The 19,457-nt window shown below is 42.2% G+C and overlaps 1 protein-coding gene across 2 annotated transcripts in view; it reads left to right on the top strand.

Moving 5' to 3' along the window:
- Positions 1-8,815: 8,815 nt before the first annotated feature.
- pax5 (paired box 5) overlaps positions 8,816-19,457 on the top strand; it is a 44,149-nt gene continuing 33,507 nt past the window's right edge. The window contains exon 1 of one of the 2 annotated variants that reach the window (XM_078291456.1): positions 8,816-8,991. In XM_078291456.1, the coding sequence (XP_078147582.1) occupies positions 8,946-8,991 (46 nt within the window). In that variant the 5' untranslated portion in view covers positions 8,816-8,945. Of the gene's footprint in view, positions 8,992-16,496; positions 16,540-19,457 lie in introns of those variants that run through there. The other variant, XM_078291459.1, reaches the window with a different exon arrangement.

Here is a 19,457-nt window from a genome sequence, read left to right as displayed (position 1 = left end):
GTTCGTCAAAGGCAAATGGGTTGGCCGACCGTAACGTTTCACTCTCCAGGAAGAAAGAACGCCGTGATAGTTGGAGTGTAGCATGACTGCTGGTGGCAATAGAAACGAGTCATTCTCTAATGCTAAATGTTATGCCGGTATTTACAGTGGTGGACTGGCGTGATTTCAGTGTTTTTTAGTAAGACTCATAGACATAGTAGCACCCAAACCTAGCCTAATGAAAAGTCACCATAATATTCCTATTATCTTCCTATAGGGAGTTACATTGTGTTTGTGATTCTCCATAGTGACCTTACTGTACTTAATGGGGTTGTTTTTTTAATCTCCTATGATATCACTATAATAGTCCAATAATATCCCTATGCTATTCCTTAAAGGGGCTTATAGTTTTGCTGTGATATTTGTGTAGTATCCTTTTTAAAGTTATTATAGGACTACTAAAGATTTTTCTTGTGAGGGTATTGACTACAATGCTGTCACTTAATTGACAGATCTCTGAAGTTAAGCAAGACTTGGTCTCATTTGTTTAGATCTAACAAAATGGATGGAAAATGTAACTTCAAAATAAGGGATCTCAAATAAGAGCTGTGCTGTTATGGAAAAAATGGCCAACTTGTGATTACACATATTCTTTGTGCTTTGAGAATACCCTGAAATTACATTATTGTAAATAGCATATTGTGATTATAAAATGTCATTATTAAAGTTGATGTGGAATTGCCAACTGAGCTGCTTTACTTGTAAGGCATCATATCTCTTTCAGCAGACAAAAGACCCAGCAGGGTCCTACACTATTTTTTCACTATGAAGACTATTGTCAGTCTGATGGATGTTTGCCGTTTTTCACCTTCCTCAATAAGACGAAAATATTAACTATGAAATGTCAGAACACATAGTGTGTGTGTGTGCATGTGTGTGTGCGTGTGTGGGACTAGTATGGACCTTCAGGCCTATGCCATTATTACATGTTGATGGGAATGTAAATCTATATGTAAATGTAATTCAACACACTGGCTATCGCCATCAGTCATATTTATTACATGTAGACTACAGGACTATTATGCCACCCGGCTCCAATACAGACTGTATAACATTAACATCCATCTTTTTCCCCCCTCCATATCATGAGAATAATTGTGAACTCTGTATATCCAACTATAGGCGTCACATCATAGTGAGCGGATGGTGCGATGATAGGGAATCAGAGTTTGAATGCCATCTGATTCCAGAGGTTTCTCCATGCGTGTCAGACACAGGAAAGGCCATCACAGAGTTGGATTGTTTCCTTCCAAAGGTTAGGCTGCACCTCCTGTCTCATCACTGTCACACACACACACACACACACACACACACACACACACACACACACACAAACACACACATGCACAGTATCCTGCATCTGTTTTGTTTTTGGGCAGTGCATATGGGGGCCCTCTGTCTCCTCTCCTCCCCATATCTATCTAAATTGGATGCAGGTTTGGGATGCCTCACTGCCTCAGTGAAATTGTGATGCGGCTGCCTGATTTTGGGTCCCATGCATTTGCCGTTATTTACCGTTATTATTTTAAAAAGGTGGAGGAGAGTGGCTGAATGGAGGCGTCCGGTTCAGCGGTTCATCTCTGAGAGTCCAGACCAGTGGCGTGTTGAAGATGGAGTGGCCGGGACAGGGATTCAGAGTCCCCGACTTCCAATCACACTTTCCAAAGGGACGGTTCTGCCTGATGAGTGATCTTTATTGAAGAGAGGGAGTTAAAAGAAGCATGTCATTGTTCTCATTTGATGGTGTTTGTATGTGCCATGGTGGCTCCCGCTCTCATTTGGCACCGGAGCCTGTGGTCTGTGCATTCGGTGGAGTGTTATATCCAAAGAGGATTTTCGACACAGGCACTCTGGTTTATTGGCAATAGTCTGCAAGTGATGGTCATTTGTGTACTACAGAGGTACTTGTCTGAAGTCTTAAAGCCCCAGAAGTGTCCTCAACACCACTAGTGCTTGTATTTAGTCAGTTTGATGACATGATGATGGCTGGATTTCACAGAAACTGTACTGTAATTCAGAATCACATATTGTTCTCTTGACCTCAGGTGTGTAGTGAGAAATGATGAAACCACGATGAAACACTTTCTTCCTTACAATGCAGCTGGTAGCAAAACACCGAGATTGTCCTGTGCACTAGCTGTGGAACATAAATATGAGGTGAAGTGTATTGAAAGATCTTTTTGAAAACACGTCTACCATTGTCACCGCTCAAATGTGGATTGTAACAGTAATCTGTGACGGCCGCTTCAGTTCACTTCAGTTCTGTACAGGCAGCTTCCATTTCACAAACTGCTTCCTCTTCCGTTATTGGTGCAAGCGTTCTGGATACTGTATGTATGTAAATACAACCAGCCAGGCTGTTTCAAAGCAGCCAGGGAGGGGAGGAATTCCCTCTAAAAAAGACTCGCCCTGGATCAGTGCCTCTGAACAAAAATGGCTCCCATGCATCACCCATATGGGGCCCTCTGTGCTGCAGCGGCTCCCTGTTCACCCGGCCGAACGCGTACAGGATATACAGCAACTTCCATCAGCAGTGCGTTTTCATTGTACGACACAGTATCATTTCATTGCAGCTTTGAAATTTTAAATCACCGTATTACCAGTGGCATCAGATCCACATAAATTCAAATAGACATGCGCAGAAGCAAACGCCTGATGGTTGTATAGGGAGATTCAGTGTATGTTGCAGTTAATATGCCAGGTAGAGTATGTACCAATCAGATAGATCACACACACACACACACACACGCACAGAAAGAATAAACTGAAACACAGCCATAGTGTAATGTTGGCTTGTCATACAGCAGCAGCAGAGCCTCACATGCTACTGCTGCTGCACTCTAGTCATTTTTCCTTAACACTTTTTGGTGATTTTATTTCTACACAATAAACTCTATTTGGCTTTGTTCATAGTGAGTTGACATAGCAATAAAAGAAACAGTCCTTATGTGTTCTCTAAAATCTCTCTGTTTTAAGAGCTACTGGGAGTGTGCAGCATGTCTGACAAACACAGTTCTTTAAATCAAATGAATTGACAGGTGAAACTCCCAGTTGAAAAAAAAAAAAAAACACTTCCCGGGAAGTTGTGTGTTCAACAGTCTGTCAGAGCTTTCAGCAGGAAAAGACTAGAACAAGAGAACAAGCCTCACAACACCTTTTCAGACCGCACCAAGTGACTTGTGTCTATGGGGATTAAATTTGTGAACAGAAGCACTATACACTCACACACACACACACACACACACACACACACACACGCACGCACACTCTCTCGCACACACACACACAGTCCCATACACACACACACACGCACACGCCATCACCGCACGATGCCACAACACCTCTTTCTCAGCTGCGAGTATAAAACCACATTGACAGGAGCCTTGTCCGCTCTTGTCGAATCGTCACGCTGAAATGTTTACCTTTACATACAAATGGGCTGGTGTCATGTTGTGTCACATAATGTTTCATGGACAAATAATGTGTCCCATTTCTCAATCCGCCCTGCGGCCCTTAAGCCCCCTTCGAGGCTCTATAGCCACAGCAACACCCAGGCACTGTGGCTGCAGAAAGGGGAACCTTGTGTCGCCAACGTGAAGTGCCACTCTGAATTAAATCCCATGGATGTTCTGGGGGGGGGGGAAGCTCGCTCAGTACGGCGGCCTTGAGTGCTTTGGCAAAAGGCAAAGACAGAAGCACCAGAGGCGAGCTGTTACATATGCATCGAAATGTCTTATTTTATAGGAATTCTCCCTGTTTGCGTATAGGGTTGGTTTCTCTGGGTATGGAAATATGGGACAAAATTGGAACAGAGGTAGCTTTATGGCACACCCACAGGAGTATTGTCTACTGCTGCTGTGTCATCATGTTTCAAGCCATACATAATTCACTTCAAGTATAAGAGTTGGAGTGAAACATGGAGTTGGGCGGCCTGGGTGTGGGCAGAGGGGCAACGGGGAAGAAGAGGCTGCTGTAAATTATTCAAAATAGTTTTTTGTTTTTCATATAGTCTCTTTAAGCTCACTGACACTCAGCTGATATCATCTTATAGGAAAACAAGAAATTTGGATGAGAAAAATATATGTCATAAGGCTGAGGAGGAATGTAGTACAGTTATTGTAATGAGAAAATGTGGTAAGTCCATATGGTAGACAGTATAAGTAAAATGGAGGGAAACACCCAATTAACTATATTCACTACAAGCCTGTATTTGTTTGTCAACTACATTTTTTCAATACAATCTAAGTATTTGACTACTAGAATGGAGTTTGGCCTAGTGTCCAACCATCCTCCAAAAACAAGCTACTTCTTGATAAAATATCAGTTGGTAAAATGTTTAGTGAACTTGGTTGGCTCTGGAGTTATATATAAAATCGTATACACTTATAAAGATTAGAATGGAAATGGAACACATCATCATTACATTTAATTCATTTCAATTTGATTTGATAGAAGTTTATTTGTCCACTAAGATCATTTTTTTACATACGAGCTTCAAAAAGCCTAACTTAAAGGCCGGTCATTCTAAAGTCTAATTTCTCATAAACATATTGGATGGATCACTGGAACTCTTGTCACTCTCCTATAATTTCTACAATATTCCAGACAGATGCTTTGATGCTGAAGTCTGGCCTGTAAACCTGCTCTTCCCCTGCAAGGCTGATTCCTAAAGTTTGCACTGAATTTGACCGGCTGGGTGCGAGCCAAAGGGCCCAGACACACAGAGTGTCTCCTCCTGTGTTTACGTGTTTACTTATTGTTCTAATCGTCCCTTTAGTTCTTGTGTCTCGCGCTCTAATGCGATTCTTTCCGGTTCCGCTCGGTCAGAGCGGGGTCACCGAACCAACTGCTCCCCCCCATATTAATTACATTAATTAGCACAGGGATGAAAAACAAACAAGTGACGCTTAATATCCAAACTATGGCGAATTCTTGAAGAGATTTTGTATAGGCCAGCCTGATGTTTATAGACATTTCATTGAGTTACAACTGAACTATTTAACTGCAGAAATATAGGATATAAATGCTATTCTGGGCCTACGATATGCAACTTATTAAACACATTAAAAACAGATTCAACTTGAAATACAATTAAAATAAATAATAATAATAATTAAAATGATGTGAAAATATTGCTATAGGCAAAATATTTGATATTAATATAATGTAGCCTATAATATTTGTATTTCTCTCGAAATGCTTAACTATTCACTGTGTTTCCAGATTAACATATGGTGCTATATGGCGATAGTTTATTTTTAATATTAAATTACTATTATTAATTGTAAAATAATGACGATAATAATAATAATAATAATAATTAAACCTTATTGGTAATATTATACTAATTATAACAGTGTTGTAATTTCCATTTCATTTGAGTTATTTATGTAAGATCTTAATTGATTTCTTCATAAAAGCTATAGGTCTATTACCAGAATACCAATGTCTACACCATATTGAAACTTAGTTATCAGGCTAAGCTTAATCAAAGTAATTAATTTCATTCCCTCCAAATTTTGTCAAGCTCATTTTATGTTAGAAATTTCAATTTTCATTGAAACAAAACTTGGTCTCTCATCATCTTGTTCCTGACGGTAAGCTTTACACTAACAACTCAAATTGAAATATATGTAGGCAATAATAACTGAGTTTCTCCATACAACTCAATAGTAAATAATTGTATATATGGTTATTAAAGTTTTAGGAAATGCACTGAATAGTTCCATCTTAGCCTTTAAACACATAGATCTCCGTTTAATGTTAAGAAATGTTCATGCAGATCAGCTGTGGGCCTGTAAAAAGATAACAAATAGACAAGTCTGCTGAGGATTTCAGATGTTTTTGCCTTGTAGTTTATACTGCCACGCCCAGAGAGCAGGAGTGTAATGGAGTTTAAACCCTCTTAAACTCACTTTATCCACCTTTTTATTTGCTGAATAGAGTTAACCCACTTTTTTATGCTAACATAAATCTTTATGACATAAATGTCTTTTATAGATCATAGTAAAACTGATGAAAGGTAAAGCATAAATTAATGCTTTTGTGAAAATATAATTGATTTGTATATATATTGGTGGTCGTTTGCCCCCCTTTGTTTCCCGCTACATCACTGGTCGAGAGTGAATGAGGAAACATTAGTATTTATGTTATGATGTTGCGAGTGATGTGGGCGCGAGCCGAAGGTCAGGGTCGTAGTGTTGCAGCGCGAGGCGACAAGCAGAGCAAAATGGGTTGCTGTCTCGCGCTTTGTTCCGCACTCAATTGTCTCGGGGCTGCGCGTGAACTCTGAGACCCGCAGCTGTCTGATGGATGGAAACGGAGGGAAGGACGCGACCGGGAAGAACGGGAAGCCAGACACCAAGTAAGGAGTCTCCCCGTTAACAACGGTGTTGAAACTCACGTCCTCTGTCTCTTCCTACTGAAACTGCCATGAAGCTCCTTTATTTTGACAATAAATAGGCCTGCGGTATCATATTTTGGCCTGGCCTGTTAGTATTTTGTGACTGAATCAAGTAACTTTCTACAGCCTACTACTTTCTGTGCAGATGACTGACAACTAGGCTATGTTACGTTTCATGGAAACTCAAAGTGAAGACAGAGTGAGGTGAAAGCAAAGTGGGCTTCTTAATATCCTTCCCCTTGTTTTATTCCGACAATAAATAACATTTTTCGTCGTGTCCCCTCTCACATAATTTGCTCTGGCCTGTTTACATTTTGGGACGCTGAATCAAATGTGAATCACGTCACTTTTTACGATTGTGCAGTTGCCTGACCACAGAAACAGAAAAATAGGATAATTCACAGCACCTGTGCTATTCAAACTCAAAAATAGTGGTGAAAAGTGATGACAGATGAGTCAGAGCTGATGGAAAAAGTGGCCTGAACATTAGCCTACTGGTAGTGGTGAGAGCCCGTTCCCCTCCTCTGGCTTCCGGGTTGCAGCTCCACTCCGTTTCTATCTGTTATTAGTAGATAGCTAGCACTGCACACTCATATAGTCTACTACCACTGTTTCTTTGTGGGTTTTCCTCCAAAATGTTCGACTCTAACCACTACTACTTTCAGCTAGCGACTCCAGCTTTGAAATGTTCAGATAGAAGTTAGAAGATGTGCGGGTGTAGGCCTGTTCAGGTTTTTGACATTATTTAGGCCTATAGGCTACTTTTTAAGATGGGGTTAGGGTTAGGGCTATTTAACTTTAATTATTTCTTAATTTCTCCATTTCTCTTTCCCATTGAAATGAACGGAGGAGTGGATAGTGACGTCTGGTGGTCGAAATCTAAACACTTTTATAAGATGAACACTTGCTGATGAATTCAACTTTTTCAGACTGAAGCAGATCATACGCCCAGATGCTTGTGTCTGAGTGAGAGTAGAAAAGAGGAGGGATGCAAGGATGGGGAAGAAAATGTATGTTGTTATAATTCAACTTTATTAGGCTATATTAGCCTTTTACAATGCACCTTTATTTATTTTTTTTGGGAGCTAATTTGTTGTTTAGTTAAGCAATAAGCCAAGAGAGTCCCTGGGTTACAGTGCTTTTAAAAGCTAACAGTTAACAGTGAAGATGCGTTATTAGGCACTGAGGCACAAGTCTAGGTGGAGGAATCCCTCTCAGCTGGTCTAAGGTGAAGCACTGTGTTTAGTTATTGCTTTTACAAAAAGGAGGTAACACCATCGCAGCCAAAAAGAACACGAATGTTCAAGAAATCTTGAATGTCATTCTCCCGCCAAGCAGTAGCGTCAGTTCTCGAACAGTAAAGTGGTTGCTAAACGGTACAAAAGTCTCGATATGAGTGGAGATTTTCGGTTGGCAAATTCATATTTAATTTAAATGTCACGCGGTCACAGGTGTGCGTCTCTGACCGATCAGAGCTGAGCGCCGGAACTATCCGATTTATGACAAATATTTTAAAGGCTCGAGCATAGCCAGAGCGCGGAGGAAAACACTGTATTCTCCAGCGAAGAGCGGAGATGCTGGGGTGTTATGGAAACACCTGCTTCACAGTCTTTCTATTAGTGCGTAATGCGTAAAGAGCGCCGTGCGTAACAGGTGAATTGGCAGAGGAGGAGAGAAGTTTGGAGAGAAACTCTGTCGCACGCGCTCACCAGAAGTTGTAAAAAGGACACTGAACATCAATTCACATGAAAAAATCACAGATTACCCTGGTTTATAAGCTGATGAAGAGAGAAGAAACCCGTTATCGCCATTACGCGTAGGGTAAATTAGTGTACATAACTATCTGCGGGGTGTCTCCCTGAGGAAATTAATCTAACGTGAGACAGAGAGAGGGGGTGAGAGAGAGAAAGAAAGAGGGGGAGAAGGGTGGGGGCGGAAAAGTTTAGTAAAGTGGAACTTAGTGACAGATGCGAGCGAGGGGGGCGCGGCCCTATAGGCTGGAAGGGTGTGTGTGTATGTGTGCGTGTGCGTGTGCGCGTTTGGACGTGTGTGAGTACGTGCACATGTGGCGTGCGTGTGTGCGTGCGTGCTCGTGCAGGAAAAGGACAGGACATGAGCGCACATTGAGAGAGCGGCTCTTTTACTCGGCGTGATCATTTCACGCTTCCCCCCGAAGCCTTTTTTCCACCTAAAGCGTTTAGTTGCAGCTGACTGAGCACTTGCAGGGAGTGCAATAGGGAGCGGAAGGGTCGAATTATTTCAACCTACAACTCGCCCAAAAGTACTGTAGGACGAAAAAAAGAAAAAAAAAAGAGAGAGGGAGAGAAGAAAAACTGCGAGAGAGAAAAACTGCGAGGGAGAGAGAGAGAGAGAGAGAGAGAGAGAGAGAGAGAGAGAGAGAGAGAGAGAGGGGAAGAGAGGGAGAGGGGGACAGAGGAAAAAAGTTTTTGTTCTTTTCCTTTTTTCTCCCTCCATCGCCTCCCCCTGTTCCAACCGGGGTAACATGGACCAGGGGCCCAAGAGTCCGGCACTGCGGCTTGGGAGAGCAGGTAGGGTCGCGCTGAGCTTAACTTCACTTTGACCGTGCTTTATGAAGAGGGGGACTTATCTTTCTGAGGGGTAAAACGCGTTTTGTTGTTTGTTTGTTTGCTTGTTGACATTTCTGTTGAGAAACTTTTTATTATTTCACAATTAAAAGTGGAAGTTATTGGATTTTTGTCTTTTTGAGGCATTTTTGGAAGTATAGAAAGTTTTATGAAGTAACACATTTTGACCAATAAATGATAATAACAATTTGATTAGGAAAAACTGAAAGTTTACCCAACTTTTTTTTTTTAAACCATACAGTTACCCGCATTTGATATAGCCTAGGCTAATAGTATAAAAAAAATAAAATCTTAAGTTTCTGGCTTTCTGATTTTTGTGGATATGAGTAGGCTAATGATAATGCTTTTAGTCAGATAGGAAGATCAACTAAATAAGTTTGCTTTGTTGATGGAAACATTTTTGCTTTGACATAGAAAAGTCAAAGAAAATTTGTTGTCGCTTTAGACTTTTCTATTAGCTAAGTCTATTATGCAGTTTGTGATGTTATCATTTTTTGCTTGCTTTAAAGATATAAATGTAATGTGTTTAATATGGTATCCTTTATTGTGTAATTATTAATGTAGTCCAATTCTTGGGACTGTAGACGGCTTAAAGAAGCAGGAGAGGCTCCACTTGCCGTGTTGACAGGCAGAGGTGCACTTCATTAAAGGGCAAACTAAGCCTACATGGTCATTCTGTGACCAGGTGATCCGGAAGCAGCGCGCACACAGGCAAGCAGAAACAGACAGACACACACACACACACACACACACACACACACACACACACACACACACACACACACACATTTTGAAGGCAGGCTGCAGGTTCGTTTGCCTCACTGCAGATGTTGTTCACACCAGGCCTTAGAAAAACATATTTTGCATGCAGTTTTATTGTTTTCGTGTCATTTCGCCCTCTGTGCTTCTGGGAGTGACGGTGGATATGTTTGTCTGTTTTCTTGGATTGTGGACCAAAAGTTGAAGTTGTTGGCCAAACAGCTCCAGTCCTTACTGACTAAATGCAAGGAGTCTGAGCTTGTCTTTTCACTGCTTGTCTCCATTATTATATGCAACAGGTTCATCTCCTATAGGCCTATTCATAAAACAGCGGGGTCTGGTACAGCAATGGAACAGGCCATCGACCTTGTTATGGCACCCAATGGATATCACATCATTTCATATTGCTGCCCGCTGTGCCCGCATTGATAAAATGTCGTTTGTCGTTTAGAAACTGTGGGCAGGTGATCAGCCTCTATCTGGAAGGGTAATGTGCCGGGAGTATTCAGCTGTAGAAAAGCCTCTCCTCCGTCATCAACAATGTGCTTCAGTGATGTCTCGCGGTAGGCAGGCCTATACTGAGAATAGCAAGGCCTGTGCATGATGGGTAGGCCTTAAGATCGTTATGGATCAACTTTTTATCGAGGTGTACTAGCCTAGATTCAGTGATGTAGAGCTACTTCGCACTGTATTTCGCCTCGTCAAGCACATGACAAGAAAGAGTGTATTCCACAATATGCGCCGACACTGTCACTGGCTAATTTGTAATCTAAACGCTCATAATAGAAATAAATTAGCATGTGCCCGGCCTTGTTTCTATACGAAAATGCGTCATCAACATAATGTGCATGGGAGACAAATAATGCTTCCTTTGCTTTGTGGGATGGGCCTTACCCCTGAAAAATGGTGAAGGCAATTGGTTGATAACCTTTTAACCACAGAGGAAATCAGAGTTAAAAAGGAGCCCCCCCCCCTGTTGGTGTGTAACGTCTGAGAGCCTTTAGGGCCTGCACCTACATCTCTCTACTTCCTCTCACTTTAAGATCCTACGTGCTTCGGTTGCAAACGAGAATCTGTGAGAGAAATATGGATCTCAAATGCAACCGCGTTTCCCGCCCTGCAGGTTTGGCCGTGCGTAAAAGCGTCTGTTCTTTCCAGTGAGCAGGGCGCCATTTCACTTAACCATAATGTATGGCACAGTCCCCGAATCTAATGTCATTTACCACCAAAACTTCGAAACACAAGACATTATTATTTTGTCAATGTAATAAATTAGACATAGGTCACTAAACTATTTTGCACAGATGCACACCGCTCAGAGGGAACATTTATCCTTCATGCTCTCCTGGTGTTTTTTTTTTTTTTTTGTTTTTTTTAAGATATGTCTTACGAATACATTTCTGGCGATTTTTCTTGCTCTCTGCTCTCCATTAGCGCTAATAATAATAAAAAAACGCAAGGTCAAATTTGGATTCAGTGAGGCCAAGGCATGGCCAGGACCTTACTTAGTTGACACCCATACCAGTAAGGTTCCAGTTTTGTTTTGCAGTTTTGGTCCACATACCCCTTTTTCTGTTTGCATCCTTACCGAATGGTAAATATATTAAAATATTTTTAGATAATATTTTCTGCGCAAAAGTCGTTTCCATAACGCGCACCAACACGGATTAAAATCAGTATTGCTATAAGTGGCCAAATGTGCTCTCTGCCTTAACTCAGTGTAAAATGCAAACCAAGAATATAATAAAGGAGGGAGAGAGATGGAGGGAGGGAGAGAGACAGAGACAGAAAGACAGACAGGGGGAGAGAGAGAGAGAGAGAGAGAGAGAGAGAGAGAGAGAGAGAGAGAGAGAGAGAGAGAGACAGACAGACAGACAGACAGACAGACAGACAGACAGACAGAGGGATGACCCCACATGACATACTTTACATTTGACCTCAAGTGCCCCATCAAAACAAAGGGCAGGGCCTGATATTACGGCCAGGGCCTTGTATCCCAGCTGACAGATGACAGATTGGTCTTTACTTGCACTATCGCCAAGCCAAATGATTACAAATAGGTCCATTTGATTGGGCCTATGACTGTTAGTAGCAGTCAGTGTGATTTACTTGCTCGGTACACAGTTGGGTTCCACTTAGGGAGTCCAAGACGCTTCACTCTCCAGTCCATATATTTTATTTATTAGTTATGACTTTTATATTTTATAAGCAAATGAAAACTTAAGAAGAGATACGGGAGCTTTCTCATTATGTTTACAGTCAGCGGGCGTGTAATAAACGAGCTGGCGGAGTTAACATGCGCTATTAATTTTTCATTGCTTTTTCGTTTCGAGGCTCAGGCGCAAAAAAGCAAGGCAGCCGAGCTTGCATGGTGGATGGAGGGAAGGGAAGAAAGAGGGAACACTTAAACAACAACATTGCCTCCAATTTGCCTCCAAATGATTATCACAACTCAACCACATTCTTACTAATGTTTAAAAAAGTATACACACCCTCCTCCTCCTCCTCCGCCCTCCCATCTTCCCAATTTCAACATTGGAGAGGTAATGAAATATGGTAATGGATTTGGACCCCCGGATTAAAGTCGTCCTACCCTGATGGAAGTTTTCTACAAATTTCCAAGCCTAAAGCAACAACAATTTGTATACATGATTGATTGTGTTTGGATTTTTTAATTGCTTATGTATTTAATTTGCAAATCGGAGAGACAAGGATGACGGCTGCAATTTGCTTCCGTGGGGAGGAACGATTGGGCCTACATCTCTAATAAATAAAAACAGACTCGGGTTGGAGAAGCAGAGCGGGTGTAACGAAAACGAAAAACAGTCAAAATGTTATCGTCACAAATGTGCTTTTGCTGTGGAGTCCCTCTTTGGAGAACTCAAGGGCCAAATACTCCGCTCCGTCACTGCGGAATACACCCAGATCTTTTTTGAAAATGAAACTAATACCGAAAGACTCAACAACCATCGAAATTAGCTCCGTAGTTATTGCAAGAAAACAGAAAACCTATAATCTCTCATCTATTTTGCACAATTGTAATGCAGCCTTGAGTCATTGCAACAGCGACTCTCAGTCATTACATTTTTCGCCTGCTCGTGCTCCTTTCTCTCATATCTAAGTGTAGTTCTCTCCTCCAAAGTCTAATTTTCTGTACTTTTTATATACAGGTCTGTAGTTTCTCATGTTTTAAACACCAAACCAAATCAATCTGATCTGCTTCTCCGTCAGTTATTTGTATGAGGCCTAATTCATGAATACTCAGTAAAGAGATGTGAAATATGAATGAGGATTAGTGTGAATGTTTCGGGGTGTAGCCTACTTTACTGTCAGTGGATTAAAGAGCAGCGAGATGAAATCAATGAAGAATCATGAAACCATAGTTGGGGTGTTGAAGATCAGGGGTGGGGGAGATGTGTCGGTATTAAGCTATTTAACAGCCAAAATATCCAAATATAAGTTATCTTATATATTATATTATTATTATATCAATATGCTGCCATGTAGGCTTACATTATGGTCGAGCCTATGGGGCCTATTTGCTCCAAGCGAAGTTCAACATTTTGAAAGTGTATGTGTGTGTGCGTATCTATGGGTGTGTGTGTGTGTGTGTGTGTGTGTGTGTGTGTGTATGTGTGTGTGCATGAGTGCGTGTGTGTATGTGTGTGTGTGTGCGTGTGTGTGCGCGTGTGTGCGTGTGTGTGCGGGTAGCCCAAGTTTGAACGCCCCCTCGTGGTCCATCCTGTAAACTTCCACACCAAGGTAGCCTCCGCCAGAGAGCAAGATCAAGGAAAACCCACAGCCAACAGCAAAAAACTGATATGATTTTAAAAAGAAAACCAATTATTGAAATAAGTTGTTTTTGTGATGACGATCCGAGTGTCTCGGCAGTTCTGTTCTCTTTGGGATTAAGGTCAATTCTCAAAATGAGCCAAGTTACCAGTCTGAAGGTAAAAATGTCTTAGCACATTATGATAGAAGCCTCTAAAGCAAAGCAAGAAATTTACCAATAAGAAATTCACATGAATAAACTCAATAATATCATACTTTGACCTTTTCGGTACCAAAGGCATTGCCTTGAGGTACGCCATGCCTATAATTCTTCTGAGGATAAAAAAAACTGCAAATAACTACATGTGGGCCCGTAAGGTAAAGGCTCTTATTGTTGTTATTGTTGTTTTCTGTTTGTGTGCCACTGTAAACATCAGATTCCTTAATGACGACAGAACCTCTAATGATGTTGTTAATATTAGGAGGGGTAACGTGTTTCTGTCCTGTATTGTAGGCCTAAAAATGTCCAATCCAAGACCTGTGTGTGCAGAATAAGCACCGAGGAGGGAGCTGAAATGATTAAATGTCGAGAAACAGGAAGAGGGGAAATAACACTTTTTAATTTGGTTTATGCTTTAGGCTATTTGTGTTGTTAATATTACAGGGGCGAGGCTTAGATATGCCCTCTCAAATCAGGTGGGACGGACACGTATTGAATCCCTCTCAGTTTGGAGTGTAAATGCGATGCTCGCCAACTGCATTTCATTAAAATGGCATCCGTTTGGATCCACAATCAATTAAGTAATGAGTGGGAATGCATGTTTCATATGCCTCCCCTACTCTCCTTCAAGCTAAAGATTTATAGCATTGTGTTGAAGGAGGGGAATTATGCAGAGCCTTGTGTTCATAACATTTGACAGCTCTCACTCCAGTAGGCCTACAAAGGTGGTGAGAGGAATGCAAATCGTGCAGTGTCTATTTTTTCTCTATTGTGTTTGGGAAAATGCTTAGTTAAATGCATTTTGCTGAAACGCTGTGGGCCTACACAAATTGACTTTTTTTTTTCGTTCGTATATTCCCTTTTTCTGTTTTTGCTATAGGCCTAATGCAGTAAGGTGGACAATTAGTGTTTGGGTTCCTGAGCATTTCCTATTTTATAAAGCCTTGCTGCAACTAAGCCTCATTTTTTAGTAATACTCAATTAATTAGCCATTTAATATTGACATGAATAAATTGAGCGCAAATGGGTATAAAGGCATTAGGTTTTTTACCTCGTTAATTGAAATTAAACATACGATCATCTACTCCCCGAGCCCTGCGTCGCTTCGCCGAGGCTCCCCATTGGTCGGCGGACAATTCGTGCGGCGCGTCATTGGCCCACGGGATTCACACCGGCCAATCACGGCGATCCCCCATTCGATCCTATCTGGGGTCGGCGGTGACGTGGAGGCAGCGCTCGGGCCGTGATTGGCCGGCTCCGCTGTGAGTGACGGGCAGTTGGCCGGCGCGTGTGGGTTAGGGTTCCAGGGGGCTGGGAGCGCGGGCGCTGTCCGCACGAGAGCAGGTCCTGAAACGCGGCGTGCGCCACCGTGGACGCTGGGCGCTCTGGACAGGGACGCGCAGGCAGCTTTTCATAGTATAGTTCTCTATATGTTCTTGTTTGTATCACAGCTGTGGCGTTTCCACCCGTCAGCTCGGAGAAAAGTACCGGTCAATTTGGGCAGGACTGTTTCTTTTTCCCGTTTCCCACGCGGAGAAATTCGTACCCAAACTCACACATAACCGGGAATCCTACACGTTTTGTGCAGTGAGTTCTGGTCAACACAGAGAGAGAGAGAGAGTGAGAGAAGAGAGAGAGAGAGAGAGAGAGAGAGAGAGAGAGAGAGAGAGAGAGAGAGAGAGAGAGAGAGAGAGAGAGAGAGAGAGAGCGCGGAGTGACCCAGAGCTGCCTTTCGCTCAAACAGACGGGATAACAACTCTCAAGTCAACCTGAGCAGGTTTTAATCTCACCAGAGTTTGTTGGGTTTTCCTTCTCATTTTTTTCCTCGCTTTGTAATTTTTTTTGGTATTTTTGGCACGGTGGATATGAGACTTCAAGATGTGCGCGCTCGTCTGCTCCACTCGCTTTATTGATGGGAGTTTACCAAGTGTTAATGTGAAAGCAACGGCCGAGGACGGTTTCTAACAAGAAGAATGTACAGCGAATGAACTGGGGGGGAAAAACACCCGACCGTGGATTTGTAACGAATATTTTTGTTGTTTAAACTGAGGTTTTTTTTTCTACATTAAATATTTTGACCAGACTGAGAGGAGAGAGTTTAGCCTCCACCGGTTTAGTCGCAGTTCAGGGGTCACGGCCAGCGGACCGAGAAGGAGAGAAAGGGAGGGAGGAATACTTCGTTTGGCCTCCATATTTCCCACAAGTTTTACATTTTCGCTCCCTTGGACTGAGGCTCCTCAGCGTCGATGAGCAGCTGAGGGAATGAGCGCTGTTACTGTTGTTTCTCTCCTCTGGTTTTGGAGACGCCAAAGCAGACACGGTGCGGTGCCCGGTGCCCAGGACGGAGCCCGGCTCTGATAGATATTTTTGAAGCCATTTCTTCCTTCCTGTCCCTCTCTAAACCTCACATTTTCCACATTTTTCCATCTGGTAATACGTTTGAATCAGAGTATAGCCTGTATCACCTTGTCAATCAACTAAACTCTTTCTTTTTCTTTTTTTTTCCTCTTCTTTTTTTGTAATTAATTGAGCAAAAAAAAAAAAAAAAAAGTTCTTCCTTTTGAAGGGAACTTGGACCCCTTTGCATTTTTTTTGGAGGTCACGGTCTCTCGGTGTAGTGACCGCCTGAAGCGGGGCGTCCGGTGGCATTTCCAAGACCCCTTATACCGTACTGGGGCCCTCCATCCCCACCGTACTGATGGAGATTCACTGTAAGCACGACCCGTTTGCAGCAATGCACAGTAAGTTTATAAGTTTATAATTTGCACCATCTGCATGCCCTCCCCATCTTCCCCAAACAAGCCCTGGTCCGGCAGCACCAGCAGCTAGAGCCTGTATGTATAGATGCAGCAATATGGGCGCACAGTGCCCAGTCCAGCTGCACCATCCATGCACTGCAAAAAAGAAAACATCCATCTTAATAACTCGTTTAATCATGCATTCACTCAGAAAATCTTTTTTTATTATTTAAAACTAATGCAAGACGTCTGACAATCTGCTGAAATAATTGAACATTTGTGTATAATGCAAATCAGCTTGTTTCGAGACTTTTCTTCTCGCATCAAGTGACATTATTTCAATACTAGTGGAGTGATCTGCCTTATTTCAAGATGCTGTCGTTCGTTTCAAGACAATTCTCGAAACATGGTGAAACTGCTGTGGAAGCAAGTGATGCACAAGTGAATTATCTCACCCCGTTGGCAAATATTTTCACTCGTTTGTTGGAAAACAAGATGTAAAGACTCAATGTTAGACTAAATGACTTGTTAAGATGGACATTTTTTGCAGTGTGTTTTTGATCTGTGCATGCAAAACTAAGTTATGTTTTTGAAGCATTGCCTTGTGAGGCACCTTTCTTTATTTGTACATTTGTTGTCTATCACTTGAAATTTTTAAGTCTTGTTTTATATATCTATAAGCTACATCAAACGTGCAAAATTAGCGTGGGATGAGGAGCTGGAGTGCTGTTGTGAATTGTGAAACGTATATATATATATTGTGTATTTTGTTGGTGGTGGTGGTGCATGGCTGCTTTGTGTGAGACGTTTTGCTGTGTTTTTCCCCTGTGGAGGGAAGAAGGGGTGTGGGGGTGCAGGGGTCAGAGAGAGAGAGAGAGAGAGAGAGAGAGTGTGAGAGAGAGAGATCAGAAGAGCCATCGGGGTAACAAAGCATGACTAAAAGCTGAACTTGATCCACAAACACATAACCAGGTTAGGCAGACACACACACACACCCACACACACACACACACTCACACACACACACACACACACACACACACACACACACACACACACACACACACACACACACACATAGGTGCAGTCGGAGATGTGCTGAGGTCTTACAATAAAAACAACGTGAGACTCGATTGATCCCCGTAGGGAGATTGTCTCTTCACTCTCCCGGGTCAGAGCGCAGGTTCAGACACGCAGCAGCCGGTTCGGGGTTCAGTGTCTTGCTCAAGGACACTTCAGCAGGGCAGAGGCTTGGGAACCTGGGGGGAGAACAGGACGACAGGAGACAACTTGGTCACTCAGTCGTGACATGGCGGGCCCTGCTTTGTTTTTCCTGCCCTCTCCGCTTTCACTTTCCCTCCCTCCAGATGGACCTCGTTTTCTTTCTCTACGATTTGTTTTTTCTTCTTCTTCTCAGTGAAATGACACGCACGGGTGTTGATATTTAAAGAAAAAAAAAATCAAGAGACCTTCTGTTCTTCATAATCTTTCAGGCACCTAACAGCAAACACTGTCCAGCTTATAAGAAAACTAGGCTAATTAGACGATTGTCCTCAACTATCGAATATTTCGCCTATAGCTAAATAAATTCCGACATGGGCTAACATTTAATATCTGAATTAATAGCCTAATATCCGAAATAATAGCCTATCTCTCCTTCTGCAAATTGAGAAAGGTCCTCCAAACTTTGGCTTTAAAATAGAGGCCTCAAGTAATATGAAATGGCTATTACAGGCTGCTATTCATAGGCCTAATTAATAGGCATTTTTATTTTTTTACATGAAGGATAGACTCTTAGGCCGATTTTAGGATACTATATTTTCCACACTCCCCTTTTCGCAGCTTGGTGTCTCTGCAAGCTATAATTTGCCTCTCAACGCACCTTAACACCGAATGAAGCGTCCTGGAGGCATTTCAGCGTGTAATATAGCCTATTATATACATCTTATTGCTGTGTTTGTGTCCCGGAGAGGACTTGTCCTCTCACACTCCCGTGCTGTGTGAATGACAGCGCTTCCCACGGTGCGTTATCCCGCAGGATTAAAAAACACACACATTTCCAAAAGCTAGAACGAATCACGTTTCCTCTCTCTGCCGTTTCACCAAAGCCAATGATCCGCGGTGTTGACGGCAACAGCGGAGCTAAAGTTATATATGTCAAAGCCCGGAGACGCTTTAAAACGATTACAGCCAAAAAATGTCAAAGGTGGAGAGAGAGAGGTTGGGAGGAATCGACTGTGACGCGTGGAAATGTTGTTTGGGGAGCCTGGATGTGGGCTGTGTATTCCCCCCTGTGTGTGTGTGTGTGTGTGTGTGTGTGTGTCTGTGTGTGTGTGCGTGTGTTGGGGGTGTAGTAGGCCTATATAATTATAATGTTACTAACTTTATCTGTAGCCTATATAGGACCTTTCTAAAATTAAGTTCGCAAAGTGCTTCTGCTTCAGTCAAGACAAGATCAGTAAAAGGTTTCACAAGCAGATCTCTCTCTCTCTCTCTCTCTCTCTCTCTGTGTGTGTGTGTGTGTGCGTGCCTGTGTGTGTGTCCACTACAACAGTGTGATTCTCCTACAAGGCCTACAAAAAAAGTTGACAACCATTTACAAGAGGATTTTGCGCATAATAAATAATACACGTTGTTTGTATTGTTTCATTTTGCGACAAAATGTATTATGTATATAAATTATTTGAGTAACCAATTCCATTCACGCTGTAAAATAACAAAGTCTTGTAATCACGACAGTCAGAAAGTAGCTACCAAGACCGCACCAAGCCAAGGCCGGGCTCAGCTGTTGAATGAGTAACAATGGAGCAATTCTGAAATCCTCATATAAATCAAACAATTCATGTAAAAACTGGAAGAAAACACGTGGTTTTAAGTTTGTTCACTCTGGGTTTTGTTTATATCGCAAAACATCAGGCACA

The sequence above is a fragment of the Centroberyx gerrardi genome, chromosome 3 (genome assembly GCF_048128805.1).
Source record: "Centroberyx gerrardi isolate f3 chromosome 3, fCenGer3.hap1.cur.20231027, whole genome shotgun sequence".
Taxonomy (NCBI): Eukaryota; Metazoa; Chordata; class Actinopteri; order Beryciformes; family Berycidae; genus Centroberyx; species Centroberyx gerrardi.
This window is presented reverse-complemented; position numbering and strand designations above follow the sequence as displayed.